The following is a 12536-nucleotide window of genomic DNA, read 5'->3' as shown; positions in this document are numbered from 1 at the left end:
GCAGTATGGCATTTACACAGCATTTGGATCTATTTGTAGATGCAAACATCTGAACTATGAGGCCAAGCTGGGTAGTTGGGGGAGGGAATCATTGTACGGGAATCGAACTGTCCTGCAGCGCAGAGTTAGCAGAGCCAAGAGAGAATACCTCGTGCTGCTGCCACCTTCCTAACTCACCAAGTGCCATCACTGCATCCCAAGCGATGTACAACCAGGATCCTTCAACCAGAAACCTAAAACAGCTGCAGAGGGGCCTTGCTGTGCTCTAAAACAGCAGAATATAAATGAAAGGTTCAAAGATACACCAACTATTCAGCGCTAATTTAATCCGCAGCGAAAGAACCATAGAAAACCATCAGCAATACTTTCTGTAGTTGGAGAGAACTGCTTCTAACAAAGATGTAATTGCAGTAAAAGGCCGTCTGAATTCCTACCACTGGTGAATACAAAAGCTCCTGAAGAGAACAACACAATTTTGGCAGCCGGCTAACTCCGGAGAGTTTGGCACTGCAAGGTTGCAAGTTAATCACTAGCACATTAGTGCACAGTCTGGACCAAGTCGCATGAGAAAATAAAAAGCTGCTGGTGCTCGATGCTTTTGGAAAAAATGAATAAAGAGCAGACCCAGAAGCTCTCCTTAACTCAGGGCACTACGTATCAAATTTTACAACAGCATTTTAAACGAATTACAGTCCTACAAAGTACTTCCTGAAATCGCATGGTAACTAGACGGATACATCAATTAATGATCCCAATTTCTGCATTACATACCCATAAACGTGGATCCGAGCCAAAGGTTTTAACCAAAGTCAAACGTACGTGTATTACAAAGCAAAGACAGAGCCGAACGGAAATGATGGAATTATAAATATCAGAAATCCAGCTGCCTGTAAGAAATGTTGCCCTACACAGGCAGGTTTATTGCCCCCCCCATCACTGGTAATCGAAGGCATGTTGGCTTAATGAACCTGTACTCATCAGCTGAGCTGCTGTGACTGCGCCGCGTGCTCTCTTTGCCTACCCTACCTGCAAATTAAACACTTCAGCTTAAAGCATCTGCACGCTGACACGTCATATGCCATCCTTCTGCATTAGCGCTGAGCTATGCCGATGCTGTTCCTGAGAACGCTCTCAAGTGCTGTCACATCTTTTCGCAGGTCTCAAACTAGTGGTTGTAAAATCCTTCACAGGAGCCAGCAATATTCTCACCTATCTGATATTCACAAACTCTGCCAGCGCAGCCCAGACGTCTTTAAATAACCTACCATTAAAATTTCTGTGTCACATCAAGCTCCTCTCCAGAAGAAAGGATGAAAACAGGCTTTTCTACAGCAAAGAAAGGTGTCACAACTGGCTTCACAAACCCAGTCTGCTGCAGGCAGGGACAGCAGCCTCATGTTCCCCACCTGGCCCCAGCTGTATGCAATCACTGTGACCAGGAAGGTGATCTGTCTCCGGGCTGCCTTTTTTTCCTTTTTCCCTTCCTCCTTGTAGAGTTTTCAGTTTTCAGGCAGAGCAGACTCCTCACCCACGTGGCTGTTCTGCAGAAGGAAGGTGAATGCCAACAGAAGGACGAGCCTCGTCGCCCCTTCCTGCAGCAGCATGGTTTTGGAGCACCTCACACTGTGGTGGGACAGCAGTGAGCCCAGGCCACAGGGATGCATTGCTTAGATACACTTGGGCCACACTGCTTAGCTCGTGATAAGCATTAGTGATCTGTGGTTGTCATCTGAAAAAGTCAGGTGAGGCTCTGGTGTAAGCACACCGCTTTAAGCACTAGCATCCAGGCACGTCCCTGCAATCCTTTGAAGGAAACAAAATAAAACAGGTTCTGGCCTTAAAACCTTCTAAAAGATGAAGTACAAATCGAAGTTCACACGATTATTTCTGCTAAAAAACAAGATTACAGTTGCTTGTAGTCTTCTATACAAAATTGCCAATTACTACTCCGTAAGCATCCCTAAATTTAAGGAACTGCTTCAGATCTCCCAGCATCTGAAGAATTATCCAAGCTGAGCAGAGACAACGCAATACACTGCTCACGACTCCACCACAATTCCACAGCTCCCTGATGGAGATTCATGGGGAGCTCGAACTGCGTAACGTCCAGTAGGGATGAAACTCACTCCCTTAAAATTTAACTTTAGAAGCAGCCTGCTCGGGTGTGCCCTTTTGCTTCTTCACCCAGCGAGCAAAGTCAGCCATTTGGACTAAGGCAGGACAGCACGCCTGCACCTAGCCGCTAGGACTGCACTGTAAACATTTGCCTACAAATGCTGAAAGCTAGCTTCTTGAAAAACAAAAATAATTGCTTGTTATGACTAGCGGGAGAAGCCAAACTTAACTTCAGCAGAAGAAAACTCCATCTCCTTGAGTGGCTTTGTTCCATTACAACATAACTGGCACAAACGGCAAACGCACATCCTTCAGTGACCATCAGTGCGCTCAGTTTTGTAACAAAACAGGGAGTTTTTCCATTCCACAGTACTGCACGATCAATCTCTTGGTTTATTCTTCACTAACATTCAACCTTGGATCACGTAGCAAAAAATTTTCACTTTGACTTTAAATCTTCAGCAATTGTTCCTCAGCTTCCTGTCAAGTTTTGGGAAATAACCTGATTTCCTGGCAAATCTACATTAAAATTCCAAAGACCAAGCTCTACCCTCTGCTGTATTCGTCTCCAGAAGAATGGCTAGGAAGAGAAGGAAAGCACAGCCCACAGCTCCAGTTAGGAGCTGCACAAACCAGTGCACTCCAAACTACCACGAATCATTAGCAGAATAAACCATTCTGCATGAAAGTCAAGAGATCAGCTCCAGCAACGAAGGGCGGGTGTCTGGTGAACACGGTCTCTCCTTCACACAGCTGCTTGTCAGAACATAACCACGTTGAAAGAAGCGAGCTGACCGATTGCCTTCTCTTCCCCACTGAGGTGCAGAAGCAAACGGGCCAACAACTTCCCACCAGAGCTTTAAGGAGGAAGCCTCAGCAACGTTAACTCGCTTTCAAGTATTCTATACAGGCAATATGAAACAGCACCTGAGTAACCAAATCCAACTGATCTGGCTGATTTCTGCTGCCTCACTGGACTACATTTCGTATTCTGTTTTTGAGACCAGTTATAAAATTACCATCCAAAAGCTGTGCACAATAGGAGCATTAGTAAGGCTGACTCGATCTGTATCAACAGGTGCCAGCAAACAGTCTGCCAACTTCATGCAATTTTACTTCCAAAGCCATTATACTAGTTGGCAGCTTTCCAAACTGAAAGATATGTTTTAACCCCATGAAGCCAGAGTGTAATTATGGAAAACCTGCAGCACTACACCCCAACCATCGATGTTCCAGCAGGTTGAGGTCTGTGCCTTTACCACTGCCAGGGTGCTGTGCTCGTATTCCTCCGTGCCCAGCGCCGTATTCAAGCCTATCTGAAAATCAGAACGAAGGAGCCGAGGCCACAGAAATTTATTTCCAGTTTACTCAGTTTAAGGGCAAAAAAAAAAAGTCTGCCTTAAGCTCTGCTATTAATACTTCAAAGTTACAAGGAGAGCGTATCGCTGTTAAAGAACATAAAAACAGACCCTGCAGGAGAGGAAAATCAGCTCCGAAAACAGAAAGATAATAAAATAGAGAGGGTGTGTGTGTGTTAACTTCCCTTGACTCGAGCAGAAAGAGATTACTCCTAGGCACTTCTTCCCATTTATTTTCATTTTCTCAGGGATAAAATAAAAAATTAAAAGGTGATCTGGGCCTGCGGCAGAGTGGCAGCTGGACCAGACTGCAGACACGCTCAGCTGTTACCACCTCTCTCATTATCTCCTCTTTATGCAGTGCAAGAAACAGCTCCAGGAGTGCCCACAGAGCGCTGCCAGCAGCTGGGAGCAGCAGGGGTACGGCTGGGGCACACTCGGGGCAGCCAGCACCCCGCTCCTGCACTGCCCAAACCTCCTGGCGAGGCTCCTGCTGCCAGCTCTGCCCCCCAGCACAACGCCGCTCCCTTTGGACGGGGGTCCCCGGCTGCTGGAGCACAGCTCAGCTGCTCACAGCTGCACTTCGGGAGCCCCTCTGTTTCTGTGAGGCTACGTTAAAAGAAAGTTGGAGTGATTTAAATGCAAAGACTCACTGCAGATGTTTTGTTTGGCAGGTAAAAACCCATCAGCCACAGGACAGTGAGCACTGCAACAAGATCCAAACGGTCCCTACCGAATGCAGAGAGCTAAGCTGCTGCTTCTCTGGGCGTTGAGAGAAGCACAGCCCCTCTCCCCAGCTCTGGAATCACCGTGCTGGAGACGTTTCACCTACCCAGAGGAACACCTTCCTCCTACCTGTCACCACGGCCATGCCTTCAGCTCACAGCCATGGTTTAACGCTGCTTCGTGACACCTGACGGAAAGGAAACTGCAGAGCCTTTTGTTGTCAGAAGAATTTAACACACGGCTGTGCCCCACGGACCACAGAGCTGCGAGGCTCGAAGCAGCGGAGGCTCCACACCACAAGACGACTCCGCACACCGCCAGCGCGTCGCTCGCTTTCGAAGAGCTGATTTTCCAGATCTTAATCTTTTCATGCTTTAATTGCTGAAACTTCTTTTGTGCCTGATAAATCTCCTCTACACGTAATTGCTGATGACATCAACTACCGAAAGTGTTACAAATAGGCGCTGCTGCTTTTGTTTTTCCAGAAACTTCCAGTCTTTCACTGAACTGTACCCAGGCAGTGTCTCCTACACACAAACACCTTTTCCATGCTGCCATACACTAGGGAAATGCTGCTAAATGTCAATTAAGTGTTTTCTGTACTTTTTCAGACCCTCCACAATGAGTGTTTCCCACTGCAAGCCACTACTGATACATTTTTATCCAAGCCCTTGGTGCAGATTTTCTCAATGTTGCAATGTCCACAGGTACAGATCATTTTTTTACACAGTATCTGCTATACAAATAAATAACATCAAAATAGTCATCCTTTTGCCTGTGAGGCACAGGCGCGAGAGCACAACAGACTTCATGGAAGTGTGGAGTAACTTTTGGAAGCGTAACGCAAGTGGTAGGATGAGAAAAGGTCGAAGGCTTGGCACCTCATTCTGTGCTTTAGAGGTAGGTTGGTAGTCCCAACTTTTACGTATTTTGCAGTTGAAGTTAACAACTGTTGGTAACAATGCTTCACACCAAAAATGGAACGGAACAACATGTAAAAACACCAGCAAAAAAAAAAATCAAACAACAATCCTACCTTCGTCTCCCTCTGGCGCATAGGAAGCTGTAATAATGTCAATGTCAGCACAGTTCATCACAATTTGGTTGGTGGCATGCTTCACCTGTAAGAGAAATTGTATCAGCATCAGGAAGAAACGGTGCGCCCTCCTCCGCCGCGCTCCCTCGGGTAGGCAGGCCCAGCCTCCGTTTAGTCTCCAACCCCTACATCGCCAAGTGTAGGAAATAAAAGGTAGGGTTCAGACTGGCAAAAAAGAAGAGGATTTTCCACTGAGTGCTCTCATTCTTCCCGGAACATGCGCACTCGAATCGTGTTCCAGCCATCCAGACCTACTTATCAATACCGTAAATTATTTAAGGGAATGGACTGCCTGTTAAAAATTGGTATGTAAGCCTGACAATGGGGCCCTTGTACGTGCCTGGGAATCCAAGACCAACAAAAATAGATAGAGAGCTGTAGGCTGCCTTTTAGCGACGACCTTCGGGAGACCGTAGTGCAAGTGGAATGCTTTTGAACACACAGCTACATCTTCCAGAGACCAGAAGAAACAACCTACAGCACTGCGTTCCAGGCTGCTGACACTATAGGAACTTTTTAGGTTAAAAACATCTGCCAAGAAATTTGCCTTTACATTTTCCTGAAAGCCTTCCTTCTGCCAGCTCTTGGCTACACACTCTTTGCTTTATTTAACAAGTGGCCAGCTCCCAGCGTAGTAATAAACTGCCTCGGCGTGCCAGCTTTCTGTTTGGATGCGAGGGCTTGAATGCAGAGGCATTCAAATTAAAAATTAATTAATTACAAAGGGGCAAAATATTTGGGAACAAAACTAGGAATTAGTCAGAAACTTAGGGTTGAAGCCACCCGAAGCACCACGCTGGATGATGCTGGCAATCCTGCTGGGCCAGGGCACAATTACTGAACGTGCCACAAAGAACCTGCTCCCTGCCCAGCTGGGTCTTTCCTTAGAGCATAGGGACTCGTGTCCCTTTCTTTTTTTTGCTGTTATGACCTAAAAATGCTGCATTAACACCTGTGCTGTCGCCCTGGCTGCCCACATCCCACCGCTGAGCCCGACGGCCTGCGAGGGACACAGGCCCCGGGTGCTCCCCGTCCTGCAGGGCCAGAGGACGCCTGCTCACCCTTCCAGCACCTCAGCATCAACACATTTGTTACCAGAGAAGCCAAAATAATAACCTGCGAAGTGTCACAGCCAAAAGGAACACATCTCCCCCTGCCACAGAGGAGCTGCGTCCACGCGGGATGAGCCAACAGAGGCGGGTGCTCGGCCCCAAGTGGCTCTGCCCGGGCTCGCTGCAGGTTCCTTAGTCATTGTGTACACAAAAACAGATCCCAACCTGGCCAGCGACGAGAGGCTTAACAAACCCGATGGTGTAACCCTGCAGGAGTGCCCACATCAGAAGCACGGCCCGTCTGAACCCCAGTCTGTTCACCCACCTGCCAGCACTGGGTCCCCCACGGAAAGCTGAACTCCGTGAGGGCGGTCAGCAGGAGGGGAGGCTTCTTGGGGAGCTTCTCCATAACCTCAGTCCCCAACTCTGCTTCTAAAGCAAATGTTTACGGCCCATTCCTAACAGCAGTGTCTGCACGGCACGCACCAGGCACGGCACTGAGGATTTTGCTGAGCATGGGGAGCCTTCCCAAGCCCCGCCGCCAGCACACAGCCCCGCTCGTTTTCTCCACGTTGCCTCTTCGGGGTCATAAAACCAAAACTTTACCTAAGGACCTCGGTGTGATCCTACACCTAAGGACCTCGGTGTGATCCTACAGCAAGGGTACGACGTACCCAGCAGGCAGGAACCAGCACACTGACAGCTGAAGGGGCTGGGGCTGGACACTTCCCGCAGAGCCTCTGAGCTGTCTGCTCCGTTTGGGTGCGTGCAAGCACAGGATTGCAACACCTCCCAGACCAAAGGTCGGTGCCCGGTGGCTTTCATCACAACACTGAGGTCTGGGGGTTTTCAAGGAGGTCTTCCAAAACACAGAAAATCAGGATGAGAAAATCTTTTTTACAAATGTACTTGTAGAGACCTTTATTCAATCTACAAATCCAAATCTCCCTGGATTAAGAATTCACGATGCATCAGTAGTCGTCCAAACTGCAGACAATACTGGATTTAACAATAGGCTTGATCTGTAACAAATGAACTCTTCTGAGGACAGAAGAATTTTCAGCATAGACTGTGCCTGCAAAATAAGAAGTTTACATTTAAGCAGAGACAAATTCAGAGGCTCCTTAGAAAGGCAATTACGTATTCTTAGACTTTCTTTACCTCCTACAAACACCGAGCCAGTTTTACAAAGGAGCACAACGTGCTAGAAAACATTTAAAGGGACTCAGTGAGTGAGTCAGTAGCTGGAAAAATGGTCACCCTCCAGCTCTGAAAGACGTAGGGCAAAATTCAGCAGAGATATGAACAGTGACCACGTACTGTACGGCACACTTCTGAGCCTCTCATAATTTGATTGCAGGAAAAAAATAAAAGTTTTCACATTGGCACACAGGCCCTAGCGTAAGAGCCTCCTCCCTCTGATCCACAAAAATGATGAAGCACAGACACACCTGTAAGAGCAAAACCAAAACAAAACCCTGAACCACCCAGCATACCTCTCCTATGACCATTTTATCTCGTGAGAACCTGCAGCCTGGTCTTAGGCACACCGCGTGCAGCAGGAAGATGAATGAACGCGTTTTACTGCGAGTGAACCTTGCAACCACTCCTACATTTCTGGGAAAATTATTTTCTGGAAGGCAGATATTCTGTTCACGCAGCGTTTTTCATGAACGCCACTGTATTTAGGAGGCAAAGCAGCCCCTCGCTGCATGAGGTGTAAGCACTGATGGAAGTGCACAGACAGGAACCATTCCCTGCTTCACCTTGCTCCGCGACGTCAGAAACCCGCTCCTCAGCAAGAGGAGGCCAATCAAGGCAATTTGGTGTACAAGAAGGAAAAGGTCATAAATGCCAACCTCCAAATGGCCACGATGGAAGCAGTTTTGCCATCAGGCTGCCACGCTTAAGAGCGGCAGATGAGCTAAGATCAGTATCTGGAATGCAGGCACCAGTCTCAAAACCCTGAGCGTGTCGCTTCCCACGAAGCTCCAGGCAGGTACCAGAGGCAGGGCTGCCTCGCAATAAAGCCAACAGACCCCAAACTGTCGACTCCTGCTTCCCACCCCCTGCACATCCATCTTCATGCTCAGCACTTGCTTCTTGGAAGGAAAATCCCACCCAACGGGAGACCACAGCCTAAGCTCCTCCTGAAAGTTTTCCCACGCAAGATCATTCAAAACAGGAGACGAGCTACAAAGGCCAATTATTTGACCATTATTCATGCTACAAAAGATGAAATCACTCTCGCCTTAGTGCTACGCAGCTCCTTTCCCTGCTCACCTCCACGTTACCCTTCCCACTGCGGACACACGAAGCTCGCTGGCAGGAGCCAGCAGCGCGGTCTCACCTAAGCTGTTACTCTCAAAGCACGAAACAATGAAGAGGTTTTCAGAACTCTGCCAAACGCGACTCAAAGATGCTGTACAGCTTTGTATTTTCACCAGTTATCAGATCAGGAAACGACCTGATGGAAAAAACAGTTTTAGGACACGAGAAACAGGATTTTGAACGGCCTCAGTCAACACCAGCCTCCCTGCGAGGGCGAGGAGCACCGAAAGGCACCTCCAGCCACAACCAGACGACCTCTGGGGTCCCTTCCAACATCAGTCCTTCTGTGATTACTCTGCAGAGCCGCTCACAAGACGAGGGAGGTCATTAAAGTCTTGCTACTCTCAGCCTCAGAACTCTTCCCTTAACGTAACATCGTAACAAGCACGTGTGTTAGCAGCATTTTACTCTAAAAAGTCAAAATTACTTCAGTCCTGTCCTAGTTTTTTTTTTTTGTTTGTTTGTTTTTTTTTTTTGTTTTTTAAGAATTCCTAAATGCAATGAGAAAAAAAAAAGTTGCGTTAATTTGCATCTAGAGCAAGTTATGGTAGCCGAGCAGTAAACCTACAGATGCCAAGGCTGAGTGGCTCTCTGGAGCACCTCGCTGCCTTCCGAGGAGCATCCAACTGCACTCACACAGCAGCCACCCAGCTCAGAAGTGCAGAACTCGCACAGGCAACTAAATCCCTTTCCAACTACGATTAATGCAATCATCTTAGCCTTGTGAATTACAGAACTGAAAGGGCCCTTTCTGTGGGGGAGAGGAGCAAAGACATTCCTGCTTTTGAAGCTGGTGGCACACGGGTACGGAGCCCAGAGCTCCTGGCAGGAAGGCGCAGGCTCCAGCACCCAGCAGGACACCTCCAGCGCTCGGGTCACTCCAATTCAGACCTGATTTAACGCCCTGCAAATGTGAGCTGCTATGCTGGGTAACACGGCCGCGTATTTACACTGAACAACCCCCCCCCACACCTCAGGGGATGCTGACCACAAATACTACACCTATCAATGGTTAATTTTGTCAAGGTTTAGAGACACGAGTGTCACAATCAATCTTTAACCGGCGTGCAGCGGGATCAGAAGGCTGCACATCCTTAGCCTAGCAGATACTGCATAATCAACCTATAAAAAGCAACAGATACAGGTTAAACATTGCTAAATATAACAGAGTATCTCTAAGACACATTAAAGGGACTGGGAAGATACTCGAAAGAGCCATCCACCTTAGGTTGTAAATTCTTTCCTGCAGCAAGCAGGTTGCTCTGCAACCAGGGAACACCTCCCTGCCGTTTGTAAGGAGTGAATCACCACCACCCTCTCCAGAGATGGGAGTTTATGTAGTGGTTTGTACCAGGAAGTCGGAAGGCAGCCGTGAACCTTCCTCAAGCTCTGCACCGCTACGCCCAGTGCCGGACAGGTGATTGTTCAGGGCCGTGACAGCACCCAGAGCTTTTCAGGAGCTTAAAACAAACTTTGGGAGCCAGATGTTTGCTCCTGATGCGAGTTATTCATATTTGCCTTTGCAGCGCGATGCTGCAGACCAGAAGGGCAGCACATCCCCTCTTTGTTCCAGCCCTCCCTTACGCCGTCCCGGAGTCAGGAGCAGAATAGCGAAGCGCTGACCCAGGCAGTGAGTAATACGAGTGCGCTGCACTGATAACTACACCCCGAGAATCAGGGCTGCAATAATTAAATCTCAAGCTCACAGATGAATAAAGTAGATTAACCGTTTCCACTCATACAACACCAAACCTTAATTGTGCTCATTCAGAAGCACCCACGTGAGCCCAGCAGAGCAGTTTGGGACCCCAGCAGACAACCAAACCAACAGAGCACCCACAGGATTGCACAGGCAGCCCCAGTCCAGCTCCAGATCCACAACCAGCACGCGGCGTCTGATCTCCCACAACCACATCATGCTCGGTTCTGGCCGTGATAAATGAGCGATTTCACAGGGAACCTGCAAGGACTTTGGGTTTTTAAACTGTGATAAGTGGCAACGATAATTTAGCAGTTTATGTAATTGCTACATAATTCTGCTGACTTCCAAAACGTTTGTGTGACCACAAGTTACACTGTTTTCAAATCTCAGGTAACCAGGCGGTATTTAGGCTACCAAACACTTAACGAGCTCAGCTACAAAAGGCTAAAGAATTAAACTGTACCGAGAGACAGATTACTGTATTGTTCCTTTATCAAGACATGACAAACACCAGACAGAGGGCCAATCCCCTAACCTGAAAACTCGAAGTACCACAATAAGCTACAAGCACGCATTATTTCTTCTTAAGCCTTTGAAACCAACCTGGCCACTGCTGACAATGAAGCAACAGCTTTATCTTTTGAATCATGAAGGGCTCTACCCTCTGAAGCTTATTTGAAGGCAACGCATAGGAAGTGCAACGTTTATTACTGTGGCAAAAAGACCAAGTGTTTTAAGTTATTCATACATGCAAAAGCCTGCGTAAGTGTACTGCCCCAAAGCCAAGACTAGGCTATTTAGCATTTTTTTAGGGCTTGGTGCTCAAGTTGAAAGACTTACCAAAATTCTACACAGAAAGCTGCCAAATCCTGCTTAAGGGCTGCGAATGAAAAACACAAACTCACTGATCAAGTGTTTACTTGTAATATCTTGACTAAGTATTGCAGCCTCCACTAATTCCAGTTTGCTATTAAATATGCAAAACAGCAAACACTTTTGAAGTGCATAATGAAGTTTCCTTAATTTTGTCATTAATTATGATTGATTCCAGTGTCAAAGTTGCAGTACTCACCCTGCAAGTCAGAAAGCATCCCTCCTTTAAGCATCTGAGGCAGCTTATCATTTGCCTAACCATTATCATACTGGAATGGGACATCTATCATACTGGAGGGGCTAATAATTATACTTAATTATATATAGAAAAAGATACCTGGACCTTCAAGAGTAGGCCACACATCTAATACTTAAATTCCTTACCCAAAACTTTGACAATTCAAAGGTCGTGTCTTACTGTTAAATTACTTTACCTCGATGCGTGCACAATGCATGCCAAAGCTCTCAAGCGTGCTGAAAACAGAACCCCTCTCTGATGAACTCCACTCCACCTTATTAGAAGGTACTGGTAGCAACGGCCAGCAAGTCCCTAATTGAACCAATTAGATCAAAAAGCACAGAACTAATTTATTTTCTAGACTCAATCCCAAGCCAGTAACAACCAACCGGCACGCGCTAGCACGTTAGGGCTAAGCAAGCCGTTCCCTTGTACAAAAAGCACCGTGCCCAGCGAGCACGGTGGCTGAGCCGGTTGTTCTTCTCCCCGTGAAGGCACGGAGGGCAGCCTCTCGTTGTGTGCAACGTGCCTTTACCACGCTTTGGACACTGGTGGCTGGACCAAACCTCCGGGTTTGCTCGAGGCACGCCAGCTCCACATCCACCTCCTGCGCTTGGTGTACGTGCAGCTGGGGAGGCAGCCTCGCGGTTCTTCAATCTGCGGGGTTGGGTCACTCAGAAATTTGAGAATAAAGACGTAGATTTTAGGCACGTGTTAAAACATCACCTTATTTCTCCTACTCCCGCCGCGGGCACATCGCGCTCACCGGGTTCCTCACAACCTTGAACCCCGGGGAGCAACGCTCTTCCTCGTGCCCTGCGCGGGTCGGAAAGTCCATGGCTCTGCTTGTCAGGTGGCGCCCGCCGCTCTGGAAGCTATTGAGCAATCCCCACCGGGCGCAGCCTTAAAACATCCCAACGGGGACAAACCCCCGGCGCCCCCCGCCACCTCCCCGAGCCCCCCGCCTGCCCCCGGCCCCCACGGCCGCCCTTGGGCGCTGCTCCCCGCTCCGAGGCCGGCTTAAAAAGCCGCCATCCCCTCCCCT

General features: G+C 48.1%; 1 protein-coding gene across 1 annotated transcript in view; it reads right to left on the bottom strand.

Moving 5' to 3' along the window:
• The window catches only part of NPEPPS (aminopeptidase puromycin sensitive), a 33886-nt gene that overhangs the window by 20259 nt on the left and 1091 nt on the right, over positions 1-12536 (bottom strand). The window contains exon 2 of the mRNA XM_082778930.1: positions 5236-5320. Coding sequence (XP_082635056.1) covers positions 5236-5320 — 85 coding nt within the window. The remainder of the gene's footprint in view (positions 1-5235; positions 5321-12536) is intronic.

Source organism: Aythya marila (genome assembly GCF_965140915.1).
Source record: "Aythya marila genome assembly, chromosome: 25".
NCBI classification, from domain to species: Eukaryota; Metazoa; Chordata; class Aves; order Anseriformes; family Anatidae; genus Aythya; species Aythya marila.
Note: the sequence above shows the minus strand (reverse complement) of the source record. Positions and strands in the feature narration are given on the sequence as shown.